This window comes from Vipera ursinii (genome assembly GCF_947247035.1).
Source record: "Vipera ursinii genome assembly, chromosome: 1".
Lineage (NCBI taxonomy): Eukaryota > Metazoa > Chordata > Lepidosauria > Squamata > Viperidae > Vipera > Vipera ursinii.
This window is the reverse complement of record NC_139512.1, coordinates 112,627,400-112,646,412: the sequence shown is the minus strand read 5'-3', so window position 1 is coordinate 112,646,412 and position 19,013 is coordinate 112,627,400. Positions and strand designations below refer to the sequence as shown.

At 37.1% G+C, this 19,013-nt stretch overlaps 1 protein-coding gene across 1 annotated transcript in view; it reads left to right on the top strand.

Annotated features, from left to right (window-relative positions):
- The window catches only part of LOC310631678 (acyl-CoA 6-desaturase-like), a 33,543-nt gene extending 31,736 nt beyond the window's left edge, over positions 1–1,807 (top strand). The window contains exons 10-12 of the mRNA XM_083348327.1: positions 396–475; positions 1,293–1,418; positions 1,721–1,807. Of these exons, the coding sequence (XP_083204453.1) occupies positions 396–475; positions 1,293–1,418; positions 1,721–1,772 (258 nt within the window). The 3' untranslated portion in view covers positions 1,773–1,807. The remainder of the gene's footprint in view (positions 1–395; positions 476–1,292; positions 1,419–1,720) is intronic.
- The last annotated feature ends 17,206 nt before the right edge of the window (positions 1,808–19,013 follow it).

Here is a 19,013-nt window from a genome sequence, read left to right as displayed (position 1 = left end):
GCAAGGTTTTAATTTAGCTAAATCCTTAGTTACCATTTGATATAGAAAATATCAATTTAGTCTGGCATCTTGAGACAAAGGAACAATGGTTGACCTATTTTTCTAAAAACATGAAGCTGACTATAATTCAGATTTACACCAAAGCGCTTGCCACTGCTCTGTTCCAAAGCTTCTTTGAAACATATTATTTCTTAATTTCCTGCCTCTTGCATTACCTCGCTATTTTGAAGAATTCAAAAGATTACCGTTTTAGTCTGCAGTCAGAGTAATCAATTGCAGCATGCGCACAGTGCTGGAATGGCAGACTTTACCCAAAAGAATAAGGTAACGAATTTGAACTTAATCTCTTTTCAAATTCAGGTTTATTGGGATTCACGATTGCTTTTCTTTCACAGTTGGTAGCTACCTGCAATATTGAGCAGTCTTTTTTCAATGACTGGTTCAGTGGACATTTGAACTTTCAAATAGAGCACCAGTAAGTATACAATGTTTGGATCTGAAGGAACGTTGGCAGTGAAAATACATATGCAAGATGTAATTGTCACCTTGGAGAAATTGGAAGAAAAAAAATATTGGCTACTAGCAACTACCATAGAATTTCAATATAGTACACACATATTTATTATTTAATATTTATTAAATTTATATGGAACGAGCATATGTAATAATTATATATTAATGTAATAATATATATTAATGTAATTAATAATTATTATTAAATGTATATGCCAGCCAGAGTCATTTTGCAAAGATGGATAGCTTAATAAATAAAAAATGCAATGTACATAAAGCTATTGTACACCATTCCAGTGGTCTGCCATATAAAACATCCGAATATTCTATCTATTTAGAAATGGAAAGGCTAACCACCCCTCAAACAACATGGAGTTTTAAAACCCTTCTTTTCAAAGATTTAAACTATTGCTATCTTCTGGGGGAAAAATAAAAATAACTAGATTATGAAATCTTTCCTCACAGTTTTAGTTTAAAGTACATATAAATAAAACAAGTATATAAGATGGTCTGGATATATGGAGACAAAGAGAGAGAGAGAATACAAAAGATGTTATACTCCACCCAAGCTCACCGTAGTGCCTCAAAGTGATGTACTCATATCTTAGATGCTGATGTAATACAGTCCATCATATCACTTCTGGATTCAGCTATCTCATCTGACTGTTGAACTGACTATGCTCTATATATTTCCATAAGTGAAAGCTAGTGCATGGCATGTCCTGCAGAACTGCTGCTCCTGAGCTTTCTTCATGCCTTCTTCTTCTGTTTTATTTGAGCTTGTTTCCTACAATGCCACGCCACAACTACCACAAGATAGCACCATTGGTAAAGTCCCTGTGTGCCAAGTATGAAGTTCCTTATGAAGAAAAACCTCTTCTGAGAGCATTTGCAGACATTGTTGGGTAAGAGACTAAATAGGGATGGTCAGTCTATTTATCTTTTGGTGAGTATAGAGATGCCAGCACAACTTCATAAAGCCAGCCAGCCATCTTTATATGCTTTATATGCTACCTTTATATGGGTTCCACTTACAAAAATGCAGATTAGAGTAATGCTTAATCTGTATGTGGGTAGATCTGGGGATGCTCTGTATTTCTTACAAATGTTTGCTATAAATTCAAGTGGAAGAAAGATCAGGGTCGGCTTACACAATCAGACTTTTGTTATACTATTGGAATCTCACCCCTCTCTTCTTACTTTTTAGATCCCTAAAGAAATCTGGAGCACTGTGGTTGGATGCTTACCTCCATAAATGAAGCTGGATTTCAGTGAAGAGAATGACTTAGTGAAGGGGAGGGCTGGGGAAAGGGGTAATATGTATTCTTCTTGTCTGATTTCAGTCTGTATGTGTACACACATTTGGAAAGAAGTTTCCTGTACTGTATTGTCAAACTGAAGTTGAGGCAAATTGAGAGAACCTATTTTAAATCAGAAGGAATTTCAGATGTGTCAGATACTGAAAAAAAGAAAAGAAAAGATTCAACACAGGGTAACTCAGAAGGTTGAGACCTTTCAAAGAGAACAGATAAAGGTGTGAAAGAAGGAGCAAGTTGATCTTTGTATCTTCTCCTAAGTCTTGCTGTTATAGTTCCAGCTCTGTCTCTTACCCCAGGAGTTTTCAAACTTCTTCAGGACTTGGAACCTTCAGTTGGAAAAAAAAAATCAGAACCCAATTAAAATTAAGCAAAGCAATGACTCATCATAAATACAAATATCCCTCTCCAACGGGGTTGGAGTTTTTGAATGTCAGCCAAACAACCCCATCCTTTTCCACTGTACCATGGAAAATTGCTGCAGACAACCCTGGCTGTGTCTAACTGGACCTTTTTCTTGCTCTTAGCCTCTCATGAAACCCTAGGGTTCTATAAACACAGTTTGAAAAACACCTGACAGAGATGGTTGGGTCACATGCAGTCCAACTATCTATTTGATCCACATTAAACACAGGAGCCTTAGCTAGTTCTTTCAAAGAATAAACTGTAAACAAATCTGGGGACTTATTCTCCTTAATAATGGTCACACAAGAGAGGAGGAAAGGGTGAGGTATGTTTAATTCAGAGAATAATACCTAAATTGTCAGGTGAAAATGTTTACATTCTAATGTTTTTAAGAAATCAAATAAGAAAGTATTGTTTCTTACCAAATGGAGCTTTTTTCTCCATTTCCAAAACATACACACACACACACAGAGAGAGAGAGAGAGAGAGAGAGGTGGGATTCAGCCAGTTCACACAACTTCGGCAGAACTGGTAGCTAATTTTTTGTTGCCCAGGCCCAGAATGGACTTCCGGAAATGGCATCCACACAGACAACCGGTTGTTCACATATTTGAATCCCACCACTGTGCTCTCTCTCTCTCTCTCTCGCACACACACACACACACACAAACGGAGGCATAGCTGCAAAAAGGTTTCTCAGAATGTTGATAAAAACTTGCTGGGGATTTGCATATAACTATATGCATATGTTTCTTGAATTTTCCCTACCTCTTCTTTCATACTGTTTGAAGAAAATTTAATGTGCTTCACTTACACTGAGCTTCCTGGAGGTTAGTTCCACTTCTCTCTTCAATGAGCATTACAAATGCCTGTTTACACTGGATCAACCAGCCTAAACCAACTTTGGGCCATGTGTGTATCCCTAACTAGATTCCTAATTAGATAAGAGATACTGTATGCATATGAATGTGTACGCATGGTTCACCAGCCATTGCTGTAGACCAGGGGTCTTCAAATGTGGCCCCTTTATGACTTGTGGACTTCAACTCCCAGGATTCCTCAGGCAGGCACACTGGCTGAGGAATTCTGGGAGTTGAAGTCCGCAAGTCATAAAAGGGCCAAGTTTGAAGACCCCTGCTGTAGGAGCAAACAGGAAAGCCTATTTATCATTCTCCATGCCAAAACAGCTGATTAGTAATAATGATGGACTGTACATTTACATTTTAACACTGGACCAGCAAGTTTGTGTTCTGCATCATTGCTCGGTTTAGTCACAATTTCTACAAGAGCTGACATAAAACAGAATCATGCTTGCTTTAAACAGAAACTTTGTGAAGATTTGCTTCAGGTTCCATGCATGGTAATTCTTAATTGCTACTGTATATAAAATTGCAATCAAAATCACTCTCATTTTTTCCTCCTGTTAATCAATCTCATCTGTCTTACAATATCTAATTAATTGGGGAATAGATTTTTTTAAAGAAACCTTTTACAGTCCATGACCAAAGTTAAAAGGACCAATCGTAGACAAACTTTGTGATAGATAGATATTGCCTTAAATCTGAGCCTCACCACTTGGCCTGTTTTCTAAAATCAAAATAATACAGGCTCTTCTAGTTTTATTCCTAATGTGGAATTCCAGAGGCCTTTTAAGAATTACTTTAATCACTTACAAGTCATGAAAACAAATTGTCTTCTTATATATTGAGAGGACACCTGCCTTTTTTCTGTGATCATATAGATAATTTCCTCTATTTGTTTTGCTAATTAAAATTGTCCATATATGATTTTTTTTTAAAAAATCCCAAAACAAGACAATCTTTCCATCAGATGTTCAATTTCTGGAAGCAATCCAGCTGCAACTGATGTGTTTGAGGCCATTTTCTGTCATTTATTTCTTATCCTTGCTGAGAATTGTGATTCTCTCAGTACAGGTAATCCCTACTTGCAGAGGATAAAAAAAGTAGTTTGGATGATTACAAATAGAGCTTGTGACAGTAAACTAAAAAATAATAATAATAATCTTTTAAGTTTTCCAAAAATGAAAACTAATACGGTAATTTAATTGCATAGGTTTTTACCATATGTGAAATTGTCCCAGATTTGCTGGCTTAGAGTCTTATATAGTTTAGGTAATTTGATCAGCTGTGAAGCTCATTGTGTGTCTATACTGGAAATAGTTGCTTTGGCTAATATATGATATAGGTTTCTTGTGAGTAAAACATTGAGCATAATTATCTAACTACATATACCATACTGAGCTTCTGGAAAGAAGTTATTTTAAGAAATTAATATGTCCATGTAAATGTATTCCCCAGAAATGCTAGAGACATTGTGATGGGCAAGGCTATATGTTTGGTGAGTCAGCTCTTGGACATTTCAAATATGCATCTTAGAAGCTTTCAGAAATCTCAGTTCAAGCATTTCAATATTATAAATCAAGTGCTCTAAATATATGTATGCTATTAGCAAAGAAATCCAACTGGATGATGAGCAAAAAGGCATCTAGTTTCTTACCGCTAATGAAATTTTGGACTAGCTCTCTTTTTCTCAATAATTTCATTGAAGGTTGTATTATACAGATAAAAGTAATACAACTACATAGTGCAGAAAGACATTTTAAAAATTTAAAAATTGCCAAAAAGGGGAAATAAAAGGAAAAAAATAATAAAAGGAAAAAAACCTTTCCCTTTATCCTCAGCAAGCATACTCAACAACTTATCACTAATATAAACAAACACCTCTCGTTCCACACGTCACCCTATTCTCTATAAGACTGCTTCTGAAACGTCCATATTAATCAGCAAAACCCAATAAGCATTATCAGAAATAAGTCTTATAAACTTTATCTATTACCCCCAGTTTGAACCTTTTTGTATTTATATTTAGTTATATTTAAAAGATCCCCCCATTTCCTCTGTTCAGAGTCTAGTCCCAGTCAAAAACAATTAAATGTTACCAGAAATAACCATCATCAACCAATCCCAAACAGAAAACCATTTAACCCCACCAGAAAGAGCAATTCATTATTTTAACCTTGATCTAATAAATTGATTTGTATTCGTTCTTCTTTCTCCCAAGGATCTTTGAATTCATCAAAGAAAGTTCTAACATCTGCTTTCTCATACTCTTTTTCTCTTTTCTCACAAAATTCTGGTCATTTTTGTCAGGCCACTTTTGCAATTCTAGTGTGACAACTCTAGTGTGGCAGAGGTGAGAGGGGAAGGGGATGGTTTTGTGTGTGTAACCTAATCTTGCACAGGCACAAATGAAGCTTTGTGTGCTTGCCCGCCGCTTGTGCTGCACGTTCCCAATAGACCCCAGACCAGTACCAGTCCATGGCCCAGGGGTTGGAGACCCCCGTATTATAAATGTATATAACTAAAAAACTTCCTTCACCCCTTCATCAAAAATTTATTTTAAGGTAGCCATTAGGCACCCTCTAGTGTTGAACTTTCAAAGTCACCTTATCAGTTTCAAAGTTTAAACGAGCATTTTCCCATGAGAAGGATCCTTCAATTAGATTCAGTCTTAAATCAAGTCAACTTCATCCCTTGATCCATTTAAAATTTTCTAAATCCAACAGTAATTATTATGTTGCTGTATATTAAATATATTACAAATCTTTAACTTGAGGTTAAATTTTTAAAAAAAAGAATCGAGGGAAACTCACCTGTAATTTCAATAAAAATGGCCAGACTGAAAGTTCTCAATCTTTTAAAACAAAATGGCCAAATGGGAGAAAAATTAAATACAAAGTGATTAAGAGATGAACCTCAGTCAAATATATGGTCCATATAGACAATATTAGTGGCTCTAAGCACAAAGAAATCCCATGACTCACAACTCATAATGCGTTGATCACAAAAAATGCATTTCCTGCTGTCTGCTCACAAAAAACAGCTGTGTGGGGTACATGGCAGTAATATAGCAATCTCTTTTTACTTTGGAGAGATGTTGGCAGCACAAAAGCATTTGGGTGCCATTTTTAGCCACAACATGTTTCTCTAACATCAGTTTGCCATGATGGTTCACTGGAAGCTTGAAAGTTTGGGTTAACTCTCAAAGAATACATCTCAAATTGCAGTCAAAATTGTTCCTAATGCCTCTTCATTGCTTCTTGATTATTGTTAAGTAATGGAATTCCTACTTGTCACCATGCATATAACTACCACAAGGGTGGTTTTAAGCTTAATTACTCAAGAGACTTTTTATTATGAATCTGAGAATCTCTGGTTCCAGAATTAGCAGAAACAGTCCATATTTTTAGCCTCTTTAGAATATAATATAGGGAGTGAGTAAACATTAAATTATGGATAACACAATACTTTGCCTTAATCCAGACTTTTCCTATCTGATGTCCTCTAGAGGTTTGGAGCCAGAGCCTTTGGCTTTCCTAGATTGGGATATGGGAGTTGAAGTTTTGGATGGTAGCAGAGAAAGGCTGTCTTAATCTCTCAGGGCATGACCCAGCCAAAGTTAAATGTGAGCAATTTAAGCACATAATTTAGCATTGACTCATATAAATGTTGGCATTTGGCTTAGTCATGCCTGCCTAGTTCCATGAATGTACTTCATTTTCTTTGTTGCAACAGGAATGAGCACAAAAATAAAGGTCCTGTAACATCTCTTATGCAGTCTTCCAATTGGAAAGCTCACTTAATCTGAAGGCTTCTGATTTCTTTGTTGTTCTCTCGACCTTTTGTTCAAGAACAATTCATTTCTATCAGAACTTGCAGGAATTTCCTACAGTTTTGTTCCACTCCAGCCACCTTGCATTGCCTGGCTATTTTCTATTTGTTTAACTCAAGAGGAGCCCCAGAATTTTGGGATTTCAGCTTTCTCGATTCAATAGCTTTATTCTTACCAGGTTATTAATTTTTTTTAAAAGAAATAAATCTGTAAAACACCCTGCACTGCCAGCAGTTTTGGGGAAAGGCAGCTGCATCTAATCATAGCACCTCTAAGTAAGAATCATTTTTAAAATAAACAGCAATGTTGCTGGGACAATCCACAAAAGAAGGGGCCAATACACAGTTGTGCATAACAATTTTTTCAAATATAACAGCCCCACTAGAATAAGATAGGCAGAGGAAAGGAAATGGTGTGATAGTTACTTTTCCTTCCTTAACTAAAAAACTCAATGGTTGCTTAAATTTTCTTGTTTGTGAAAAAACATTGAAAATAAATGGTAGAAATAAATTGAAATAAAATGGTAGCTTTTGCATTTGGAAGAGAAGTCTGTTTCATTGTACACGTTCTTGGAGATTAAAATACTTGGTAATCAAATGCACACATTAATGGGTACATCTACATGTCAATCCATGTAGATTATTATTAGCTCTAAATATTGGGTCTTGTGTTCAGTTTTCAATGTTCTGACACATTTTTTTCTCTCATACTAATCTGAATCAGTAGGTTCCAAAGGAGTGTGTGCTTTCTCTGGATTAGTGAAGCCTTATAAAATATCGCACTAAGCAAGTATAGGCCATGCAAAATATTTGTTCCACTCTACATTGCCCTGATCAGATTCTACTTGGAATACTTAGTTCTATTTTCCATAGTACAGAAAGGACATTGACTAACTTCAGAGAAGGGTTACCAAAAGGGTGAGGGATCTGGAAACCAAGCCCTATGAAGATCAATGAAAGCTTCTACATTTGTTTAGCCTACAGATCAATCAACTGAGGGAAGATATTTGATTCTTCAAATACCTGAAGATTATCCACAGAATGAGTGGACCTATTTTTTATTGTCCCAGAAGATAGGGCCAAAATTAACAGGTTAAAATTATGAAGTAGGCAAGATTGATTGTATAAGCTTTCAACCAAAGGAATGCTGCCACATAATATAGTGAGATCTTCAATGGAAGTCTTCAAACTGAGGCTGGATTTTCATCCCTCAGAAATACTCTACCTGATCCTGCTTTGAACAGGGAATTGAACTAAGTCTCTTCCAATTCTATAATTCTAAACTGATTAAGTATATTTGCTTGTTTGACCAAATAGATGCTTGGATGATGAAATGATATATAGAAATATATCCCCAAATTTCACATTAAATTTCTTCTCCAACTAAATTATTTTAGGAAGTTGTTTCAGTGTTGGACCATTGTATATGCAATAAAGGAAGACGAAACTGATACCTAGGTGGATTGATATATATAGACAATACTAAGTTTGTTCAGCTGAATTGGTTGCTTGTTTAGGCTTAGTCCTGGCTATTCAGTAAATCTGAGGTGTAATTATATGAAGAAGTATGGCTGAAGAATTAGATTTATTTATTTATTTGCTTATTTATTGTGTGTCACTCATCTCATTTAGAAGTGACTTAGAATTACACTTCAATGAACATATTTTATGCTGCTGTTCTACAGCCATTTTCATATTCTTGGTTCACCCAGAAGATCTGATATCAGAAACTGGAAAATATATTTACGGGTTTTTTTTAAGATATCAGTAATTTTACTGTTGCTTGAGGCAGGACTATACACTGAGTTTGAATAATTCCCTCAAGACAATAGAATAATGTAGCAGCATTGCAAATATTAATATTCAAATTAAAGCATACTTGACAGCTTCTGCTTGAACACATTTACAAACAGGAGACAACCTTCTCATTAGATAATCTGTTTTAACATCAGCCTGCTTTTGCAGTTAGTATTTTTCCCCAACATATTCAACCAGAGTCTATCTTCCTGTAACTTAAATGCCTTGTTTTGTTGCCTGCACTCTAGAACAGGGCTTTTCAACCTTTTCACCCATTGTACCACTTTTAAGATATGGCAACATCCGAGTACCACCAGTCGCCTAGCGAGGTGTCAAAAACTTGATGACCAAAAAAAAGGAAAAAAGTAATGAAAGGACAGGTAGTCCTCGACTTACAACAGTTCGCTTAATGACTGTTCAAAGTTACAATGGCACTGAAAAAAGTGCCCACTAAGCCACAGCTGAACAAGACACCTGCCTGCCTGCCCGGCGGGGCTCTTCCTCCTGTCCGAGGTTTTCATTGTTGTGAGCATTTCTGTTGAGGATTGGCAGCGGGGGAGGGGTGGGAGGGTGTTTGGTTTTTATTCCCCACGTCTGCTGGGTGGTTGCAGCAGGTTTTGGTCACTTCACATGACCCTGGGACAGTGTGACCATCATAAATATGAATCAGTTGTCAAGCATCTGAATGTAAATCACAAGACCCTGGAGATGCTGCAACATTCCAGCTGATTGGCACTTCTTCTGGGCTCAGCACACACGCCAGGATCAGCGCCGAGCTCCAGCTGGAGCCTGGCGCTGATCCTGGTGCTTTTGCTCAGCCCTGACAGCCCTGCAGCTTCAGCCATCTCTCGCTCAGGCTTGTGCAGTGCTGCCACCGGTTCAGCTCATTCCCCTCCCCCGCTACCACTTTTTTAGGATGGTTGCGTACCACCTGCCAGGTGCCAATGTACCACAGGTGGTACCCGTACCACTGGTTGAAAAGCCCTGCTCTAGAATAATAAAAGAGCACATGCTCTTTTGGTACTTTGTACTGACATATCTCCTTTTAGCTTCCTCACAATGAAACCTATCTATTTCTCTCAGCCTTTCCTCCTAGAACCTAGTGTCCATCTTTGTTATCCTACCTGAACCCGTTTTTATTTATCTGCATCCTTAAAGTATGGTGCACAGAACTGCACACAATACTCAAGATGGGGTTGAAAAATGCAGGAGAGAACAGATACTTCACATGACATGTGAACCAGCGTAGTACTATTATTGTTGTTGTTGTTGTTGTTATCATCATCATCCATATTCAAGTTTCAGAAGAAATAATAAGCCTGCCTGCACTTTGTATAGTTCATACAGAATGGATTTGCCTCCAAATAGAATTTATTTTAGATGCCATTATAGTTAAAGCATACAGTATTTGCCTCCAAAGATAGTAACAGCTATATTGAATTTTGTTTTCTGCTTTTGTTAATATAAGAAGAGCTTCCTTAAGTTTCTTGGTTGATAAAAGAAGAAAAAGCAATTAGGAACAATGAGGGTTTTTTTTCCTGATGAGGTGAAGTAGGGTAATTCCTAATTGACATTTCAACCAAGATGAACCTTTAAGCAGATTAAGTTAGAGAAATAATCTCATTGTGGCAAGGAATACTAAGGTAGAAAGGCTGTTGCTGAACTATATCATTACAGTCTTTACATGGATGAAATGCACATATTTTATTAAGATTGCAAATACAATAACAGATGAAAATTCTACAGATAATATTAACTCCATGGTTTAAGAATGGACAAGAAACAATTTAGAAATAATTTAGATGCTTTGCTTATTTCATTCTTCATTTGTAAGAGCAACATCAGCTTTCCTGTGACAAAGGTCTAGTGCAGGGGTCAGCAACCTGAAACAGTGAAAGAGCCACTCGGAACCAATTCCCTCACAAAAGGAAAAACTGGGATGCCGCAAAAAATGTGTGCACATGCGCGTACACACGTGCATGTGCAGAACAGGGTTTGACTGAAGAGTGGAGCCAAGGCGAGATATGCACCTCCCCTGCATATTTGAATTGATTGGTTGAACTTTTTTAGTCCCACTTTTTTTTTTTGGACTGCACATGGCAGAGGACTGGGAGCCGCAGGAGATGGCTGAAAGAGCCGCATGCAGCTTCGGAGCCGTGGGCTGCAGACCTGTGGTCTAGTGTTTGGGATGGCACAATAGTGCCCAGGGAACATCTAATCTAGTAAGTGGCCTAATAAACTGACAGCTTAAATAAATGGAATTCAGTTTTCTGTTTTTCAGAAAAACCACTCAAGTAATTGTATTTATTCAATGACATACTTCTATATGACTCTCTGTGACTCTATCAAGAGTCACTAGGATGTTGGACCTAGCCAGTAGATAATTGCCCGTCTGCTGGCTACATTCTGATATCATAACCTTTTTCTTGTTTGAATAGAGATATTTGTCTCTCCAAGGAAGCTTTTACTTATCTTTTGTGTTTTATAAAACTGAAGAGAGTGATGAGGAAAGAGAGAAAAAGAAAGACCTGCCTGGCAACATTCAAGCAGAAGGTTGAAATTAACTTTTTTTCAACGATAGTCTCAGCAGTGATTCCTGAATATGTAGTGAAACAACTATCTTATTCATCTCTCTCAAGCCATCTCACAGGGTTGTTGTTATGGGAAAAATAGGAGGAGGAAAATATTAGGTGTGTTCGCCATCTTGAGTTACTTACAAACTAATAAAGGTAGGATAACATCTAATAATAAATAAATAATCCATTTAACTAGACTTTGTCGAACAAATCTAAAATGCACCAGGCTGAGAACTTATACAACCTATATTTTTATTATATCTTTTTGTAACTACAGTTGTGAGAATTTTAAGTATGGCAGCATTTCTGGGACCAAAAGAGCCATGCTGGATCAGTCCTTCAGCCTTAAAATAATATATAGAAAAAAACTGGAACTCTAACATACTTGCTATCAGAAGATGATTAGGTGATTTAATTGCATTTGAAAAGATTGTGCTAGATGTATGAAATAACTTGTTCTGGTATGTGCAGGTATAGTGCAGCTCTCTGTAAGCTTCATGGGTATGTTTTCAATGAAAGTTTTAAGTGACACATTGGAACTGAATAAGGTAATTCATCCTCAACATTAATCTTCCAGTCTGTACTTTAATGGCTCAAATCTTCCTCCCTCAATGCTGTTGAAGATATGAATAGATTCTAAAGTAGGCAAACTATGAAAAACAGGTCAGGCTATTCTTAGAGATTTACATTAGGTTATAAAAAAGCACGGGAAAGCTAGAATAAATTTTAATATATCGTGAAACTGGGCTGGATCAAAAAGAGTATGACATAAGGGAATCAAGAAGAGAGAGCGCCTGAATTTCAGAGCCTGAATCAGATACTACCCTGGACCTCAGAAAACGCACATAAGAAAGGGATGGGCTTTCAATGATGTGGTCATGGCTGTCATCTTTCTTGCCCTTCATTCTATGACAGCACTTCCTACTGTTCCTAGCCAACAGTGATGATGCCTGAGAATTGTTGAAGTTGTAGCCCAACATACCTGCAGGCCACCAATTTAATAAAGACTGTCATCAGGGGCATCCAGGGAGAATATTAAAAAGAAGTCAAGTGGGTGGGATGACTGCATGGTTGAAGCCCCACCCTTTCATCTGTCCATCGATGTGGCATGTGTATAAAGTGGGGGGCCAGGCTTCAATTATGTGGTCACACCTCCCCATATACATATACACAAACACAAACACATACATATGCATATTACACAAGAGCATGAGACATTTCAGGGGGGGGAACCCAAATGAGTAAATCTCCCAGGATTGTCTAACAAAGTAAAAAATCATGAACAAGTTTTGCAAAAATCACAATCTTTCTTTTACGCTATGCCTTTTGGATTTGAGAATATATTAGGATTCTTGCTACAAAATGGTCGTTATGGTATGATCAATCTCAAAGTACCCATGTGCCTGAAAGTAAATAATTGAGATAGCTACCTATTCACTCATAACCTTCCAGAAAGCTTTATATCAGACAAATTTTGATTATTTTTTTTCCTTTGGCAGGAGGGCACATTCCCAAGCAAAGCATCTAGGCTATGTAGAATCCAAGAAATAGAAATATAAATTGACGTAGATTAACCTTGCAAGGGTTTTCCATTGCAGATATTTCCTTTTCTTAATTTACAGAATCTTTTAAAAATGAAATTGGACAAGGCCAAAAGCCTGGTGAACATTAATAGAAGTATCCAGTATCCTTTTACACTATGGTACATCTGGAAACTAAGATAAATTGATTCCTAAAGAGTCTGCTCTAAAAAGATGGCAAAAGCAAGGTTGCTAGGCCTGTACTCCTTGATTTCCCTTCCTCTATCTCTTATCATCATCCTAAACCTTTTTTTTCATAATTGATGCCTAAAGATAGAAGAACCAGTGATTTAAAGGACTAAGCCTTGGATTCCAACAGAAGAGCTCTGACTGAACTCTTTGCTTAGCTGCAATGATCACTATTATAGTGGCACTTGCATCAGGCATTTAACCTATTCCACCCATTATTGTGAAGATAAAATAAGAATGGAAAGGACAACATACATCACCTTGAGTTCCTTGCAAGAAATGCACTATAACAATGTGTAAGATGGCCAGATTGTAAAACCCTGTTAACTGAACCAGGACATACCCTGTTGCAGTTTACAAAATGTATATTCCAATAAACAAAACAGAGAAAATAATTCCATTAAGAAGTGGTTAAAGAAATGGCATTTAACCATGCCGTTTTCAAGAGACATAGTACTACATAGCAGGCCCATAAAGTGATGTTCAGGTGATCTTTGACTTATGACCATAATCGAGACCAGAATTTCCATTGCTAAGCAAGGAAGTTGTTAAGTGAGTCATGCCCAATTTATGACATTATTTGGCACTGTTGTTAAGTAAATCGCTGCAGTTGTTATGTGAATTATGCAGTTGTTAAGTGAACCTGGCTTCCCTCATTGACTTTGCTTATCAGAAGCCAGCTGGGAAGGCTACAAATGGTGATCGCATGACTCCAGGACTGTGCAACTATCAGAAATACATGCCAGTTGCCAAGCTCTCGAATTTTGATCATGTGACCATGGGGGATGCTGCAAGTGACATAAGGGTGAGAACCAATTATCTTTTTTTTTTGTACCACTGTAACTTTGAACAGTCACTAAACAAATGGTTGTAAATTGAGGAGTACCTTTATAAAAACATTGAGATTATTAACTGCAAATATTCATTATGGCAAGAAAAGATTACTCTCAATGATTAGTTGGCAAAGTGCGGAGTAGGGTGGGGAATGGAATGAAACACTAATTTCTGTCAATATTCTCAGTCATTGAGAAGGTTTATGTTTAAGACCAAACTAATCCCATTGGCAGTTGGCTTAAAATCTAGATCAAATCATAATCATGGAGAAAGAGAATGGGATGAAACATATTTATTAGCAAGAGAGAACTCCTACCTTTTGATCCTAGAGCTCAGCCAAAGAGAATCATATGGGGAGTGGGGAATAAAAATTAAAAAGATATTCTGTAGGAAGGCTAATCGTAGATTGTCATCAGATTCTTGCATCCTCCACACATCCTGTTCTATTTTAGAGTTGTTGTTTTTTTAAAAAAAATAATTTGTGCATCAAGCTGATTCATGTGCCAGAGAAGATGTGCCAATTTTTTCTCTCAAAGGTATGCATTATCTGCATTTGGAAAAGCTCTTCTTTGGGGACTGTTGGTGTATTTTATTATAAAAATGCATAATTGTCCCCAACAATAAAATCCACATTTGTCTGTCTTGTCAAGGGAGATTGACCATGGGCTTTGAACTCTTATCTACTTCCAGTTCACATATTGGATGTTCCTTTACTAGCAGATTCTGCTTCTTTCAGACATGTCTCCCTTTCACGCCCTTTGCCTGCTCTTGTAAATATTAACCTTCCTTTAAGATTTTTCATGAAGGTGCAGCCTCTGAAACAGGGCAATAGGTGCTGTGAACTGAGAAGGCATTATTCTAGCATTTGAAGACACAATATGACATATATTCTCGATTTAGAAACTTAAAACTGTTTTATTTCAGTATCTGGTTCACCCACTTCAAGAACAAATGTAATCTCATACAGAAAGACAAACTGATGTATAACAAATAGCTTTATACAGTAGAAAGTATGTGTGAGGAGAAAAACAATAAAATTAGTATATGTTTTGCAAGAAAGTAATCAGGCTCATGCTTGAGTGAAAGAAAATAAAGACAAACTTTATTTAGGAACTAATTGGATGATAGGAAAGACTGAGTTAGTTATCTACAGCTAAGGAATTCTTTTCCACTGTAGACAGAGTGAGACAGATACGTAACTGAATTGCACAGGTGAGAGTCAAAGAGGAAGGAGACTGAACTGAGAAGGAAGTAATGAAAGTGAATAGTTTGTACATTTATTGGCCCTAATTGGTTCAGTAGGCTAATTCAGGGGTCCCCCAAACCCCAATCTGTGGATTGGTACCGGGCCGTGGCATGCCAGCAACTAGACCACACAAACAAGCAAAGCCCCATCTGTGGGATGCAGACAGCACACAAAACCACCATCCCCTCCAGTCCGTGGAAAAACCTCTGTCCACGGAACCAGTCCCTGGTGCCTAAAAGGTTGGGGACCTCTGGGCTAGTTCATATAAGATTGAATTCTATCAAAAATGTCACTCACTGATAAGGCATTGCCATAAGTAGTTTGTGAGATGTTTAGATTCTTAGTGTATTAAATTCCTTATCCAGTGGTTGTATCTTGAATTCTTCATCCTGAATTCTTGATCTTGAATTCTTTTATGCAGTCATTCCTGTGCTTGTTTGTAGTTTGCTTTCTTCTGGTTATGTATTTTCTCAAGTTTAATTTAGCTAATGAAATTCCTCTTGTTGCCTTCTGTTCTTTGTTTGTATGTGGATCTTTGGTCATTCGGGTTTTTTCCCACGTAGAATTGAAGGTGTAAGAGCAACGTTTTGACGAAATCTCATCCGTCATCCTCAGGCTGGTGGCTTCAGCTTCGTTCTTCTGGGAGAATATATATATAATTTTTGTTCTTGTTTCATGTCTTTTTTTGCCAGAACTATTTTGTGATGGTTTAACTGGATTGAAAGGGAATAAAACTCACTTTGGAGGGGTGGGGGAGAGATTAAATATGGCACTGGGATTGAAGTCTCTTTAGAGCGTTTATTAATTACATCACTCTCCTTCCATAAAACCATAGAGCTAATAGTTGAGGATTACTTAGAACATAAGGCAACAACTGCAAATAATGTAGAAAAGGCCCTTATCTGTGCAATGCCATGGAATGGGACTTGCAAGCAAAGACTGAGGACCCATAACTTTGAGAGCTCTCTTCTCTATGTGAAGAATTTGACTCCCAGGAGGGGTTTATTGCTATAACATATACGTATCCTTCAGGTGAACTTTCTCTAAAGGACTATCACAACACAGAACTTAAAAGAAGGTCCATCATTGATTCCATCTGTAGACAGTGTTTACTGACAGCTCTAATTGTTATTTCTCACTGTCGCTTTTGGGGTGTTTTTTTGTGTTGTTTTCAGTAATTTACAGGGCTTTTTTTCTCATAGAACACTCAGAACGGAGTTCCGGCACCTTTTTTGGATGGAACCTTGTAGGGTAGGCAAGGCAGGTTGTATGACATGTGTGAGTTCCGGCACCTTTTTCTTTTACAAAGAAAGCACTGGTAATTTATATTTTAAGATCATTTCTCAGACCTAGCTTCCATCAAAGATTCAGGTACAATGACACTCTGGTAGACTCTACTGCTTTTTTTTGGGGGGGGGCAGTTTCAATGATTTATGAAGAATTTTAACAGTGCAAAGATGTTATAATCCTGTATGAGTTCTTGAAATAAATCCTACTGAATTCAGTCAAACCTTACCCAGAGCAATCAATCAAATTATACATGAATTCAGCCCTTGATTTGATTTGTTCCCACTGTAATTCAATAATTATGTGGTAGCTTATTTTTCATTATTTCATTATTAATTTTTCATCAAGAAATAAAATGCAGATGCTTTATGATGGGCTGAGGAAACTCAGCCTGTGATATGGAAATCTATTGTAGGTTAAATTCTCCTTTCCCTTCCTTCAAGATTTCTCTTTGGATCAGGACTTTTCAAACTATCCGTGTCTTTTTTCTACAACGACTCAGCCACAGAAAGTATGGTTGAGCCATGAATTTAACCTTCATATCCCCTGGACTTGGAACTTTGCATCCATTTTATTCAAGTATCCAGCATACATGAACACTTGTATCAGTTATTTCCCTGCTGCTCCTGAGCAAGAAAATGAAACTGTTGATAATTGTTGTCCTTGAAATTAACATAACAAAGACTGACTCCTTTGAAATGTTGCTACATGGATCTTCAGATTTCAAAGTTCCCAATCACTGTCACTTTATTGTTTTAATATCCTTTTCTAAGTAAAAAAAAACCCTTAATACCACTGAATGGACCTTTTGTTTTTATAGTTTATTTATTTCTCGTATTTATATGGCTGCCCATGTCTCAAAGGTTAACCACTATTGCTAACTAGATCAAGATTTACTTCCCAGAGTTAGCAGTTACCTATAAAAGAGTTGCAGATGCTACCACTACAATTACCGTATACCAGAATCAGGAAGTCAGTCTTCTTAACTCAATTTAGATGAGATGGGCAATACAGAAATGGAATGAATGAACTTAATTATCCTTTTGATATATTAGACCAGCTGCTTTAAACACCATCTGCTTGGAGATTATTAGAGTTGTGGGATCCTTGGTGTTCTCTGATCTTGTTTTCTTGCAGAAGTTTCATTACCCAACTAAGTAATCAGAGTTGAAGCTCAGGGCATTTAAGGGGCAACAGGAAGTGAAAGGATCTCTAAATCAGGGGTGCCAAACTGCAAGGCCCAAGGGCCGGATGCATCATGGCGAAACTGCGCCCACCCCATTGCGGCAACGTTGCGACACGTCATGTGACGTTGCAAGTTTGAGACCCCTGCTCTAAATAGTAAGAAAAGCAATTTCAGGCTCTTCAAAAATGCCAATTGCTCATCACAGTTTGCACTTTCTTTCATAATTACCAGAGCCCACAGATTATGTACAGGCAAGATTTTAAAAAAAAAATAACACCAGGAGCTAAAATCCTATTAAAGCTAGGGAGGCAGATTTTTTCTAATCCATACTGTTTCATATGAGTTAATTCATCAGGCTGTGTGAAACCCCATGTCTACATTAGTTTTAAATATACAGCACATGAATAACTGAAGAAAACTAATGAAATCAAATCTTCACCAGGGCAATGTATTGAACTAGGCAGCACATAGATGAATAACTATTTAATTTCTTCACATTTCCTTATCACTAAGAGACCCATATATCCCCAATCAACTGTCTAGCAGTGTGTGCATTTATAAGTTATTTTTACCTCAAAATCTGCAATATTCCAAGGAGCATAAAATTGAAGGATGACAGACTATGCTCTGCAGAGCATATTAGTCAAGAGGTAGGAACAGCTACATTCAAATTCATACTGAAAACCTTTAATGGGCAAGTCGTTCACTGATCTGTTTTCCTTGTTTTTAGGATTTATGTTCTAGGAAGCAAAATTTTAGGCCTGAGCAATATCAATCCAGGCCCAGTTCTAAAGAAGAAAATACCTATCTGTATTTTGGGGTGTGTTCTGAATGACACATTTTCTGTCTCAAATCATTTTTTCTCTTTCCACAACACAAAAAGCTCTTGTTTTACTCATCCAGATGGCCAATGTGTATTTACAAAGGGTGACACCTAAGTAATGCCACAGCAGAGTATCTGATGGGAAGAATTTTGAGCAGGAAGGCAGTTAATAGAAAAAGTAGTTAACCTGTACAGACTGTCCCTCTAACATTCCTCTGATTCAAAACAAAGCCATATTTTATGCTAAAATGAAGCATATTGTCAAGGTATTGTTATGACATACCTGTGGGTACTGTTTCTATTTCACTCCCTGGTAGTCTGTCTTATTGTGAATTAACTAGGCAAGCCAAAAGGGATTGTTTTGGGCTCTGGAGCTAGGTGTCTTTGATGTCTCCGTTTGAATAGGACATGCATCCTTTCCATGGCTAATGTGTCATGCTTCAACTGATGGGTCATTCTGACCCCAATGGAGATACTGCTACCTTTTAGGGTGAAGAACATTTTGCATGCAATTTTGATTTCGTTATTTAAACACTACTAAAGCTTCAACACTACTATATACACAATCAA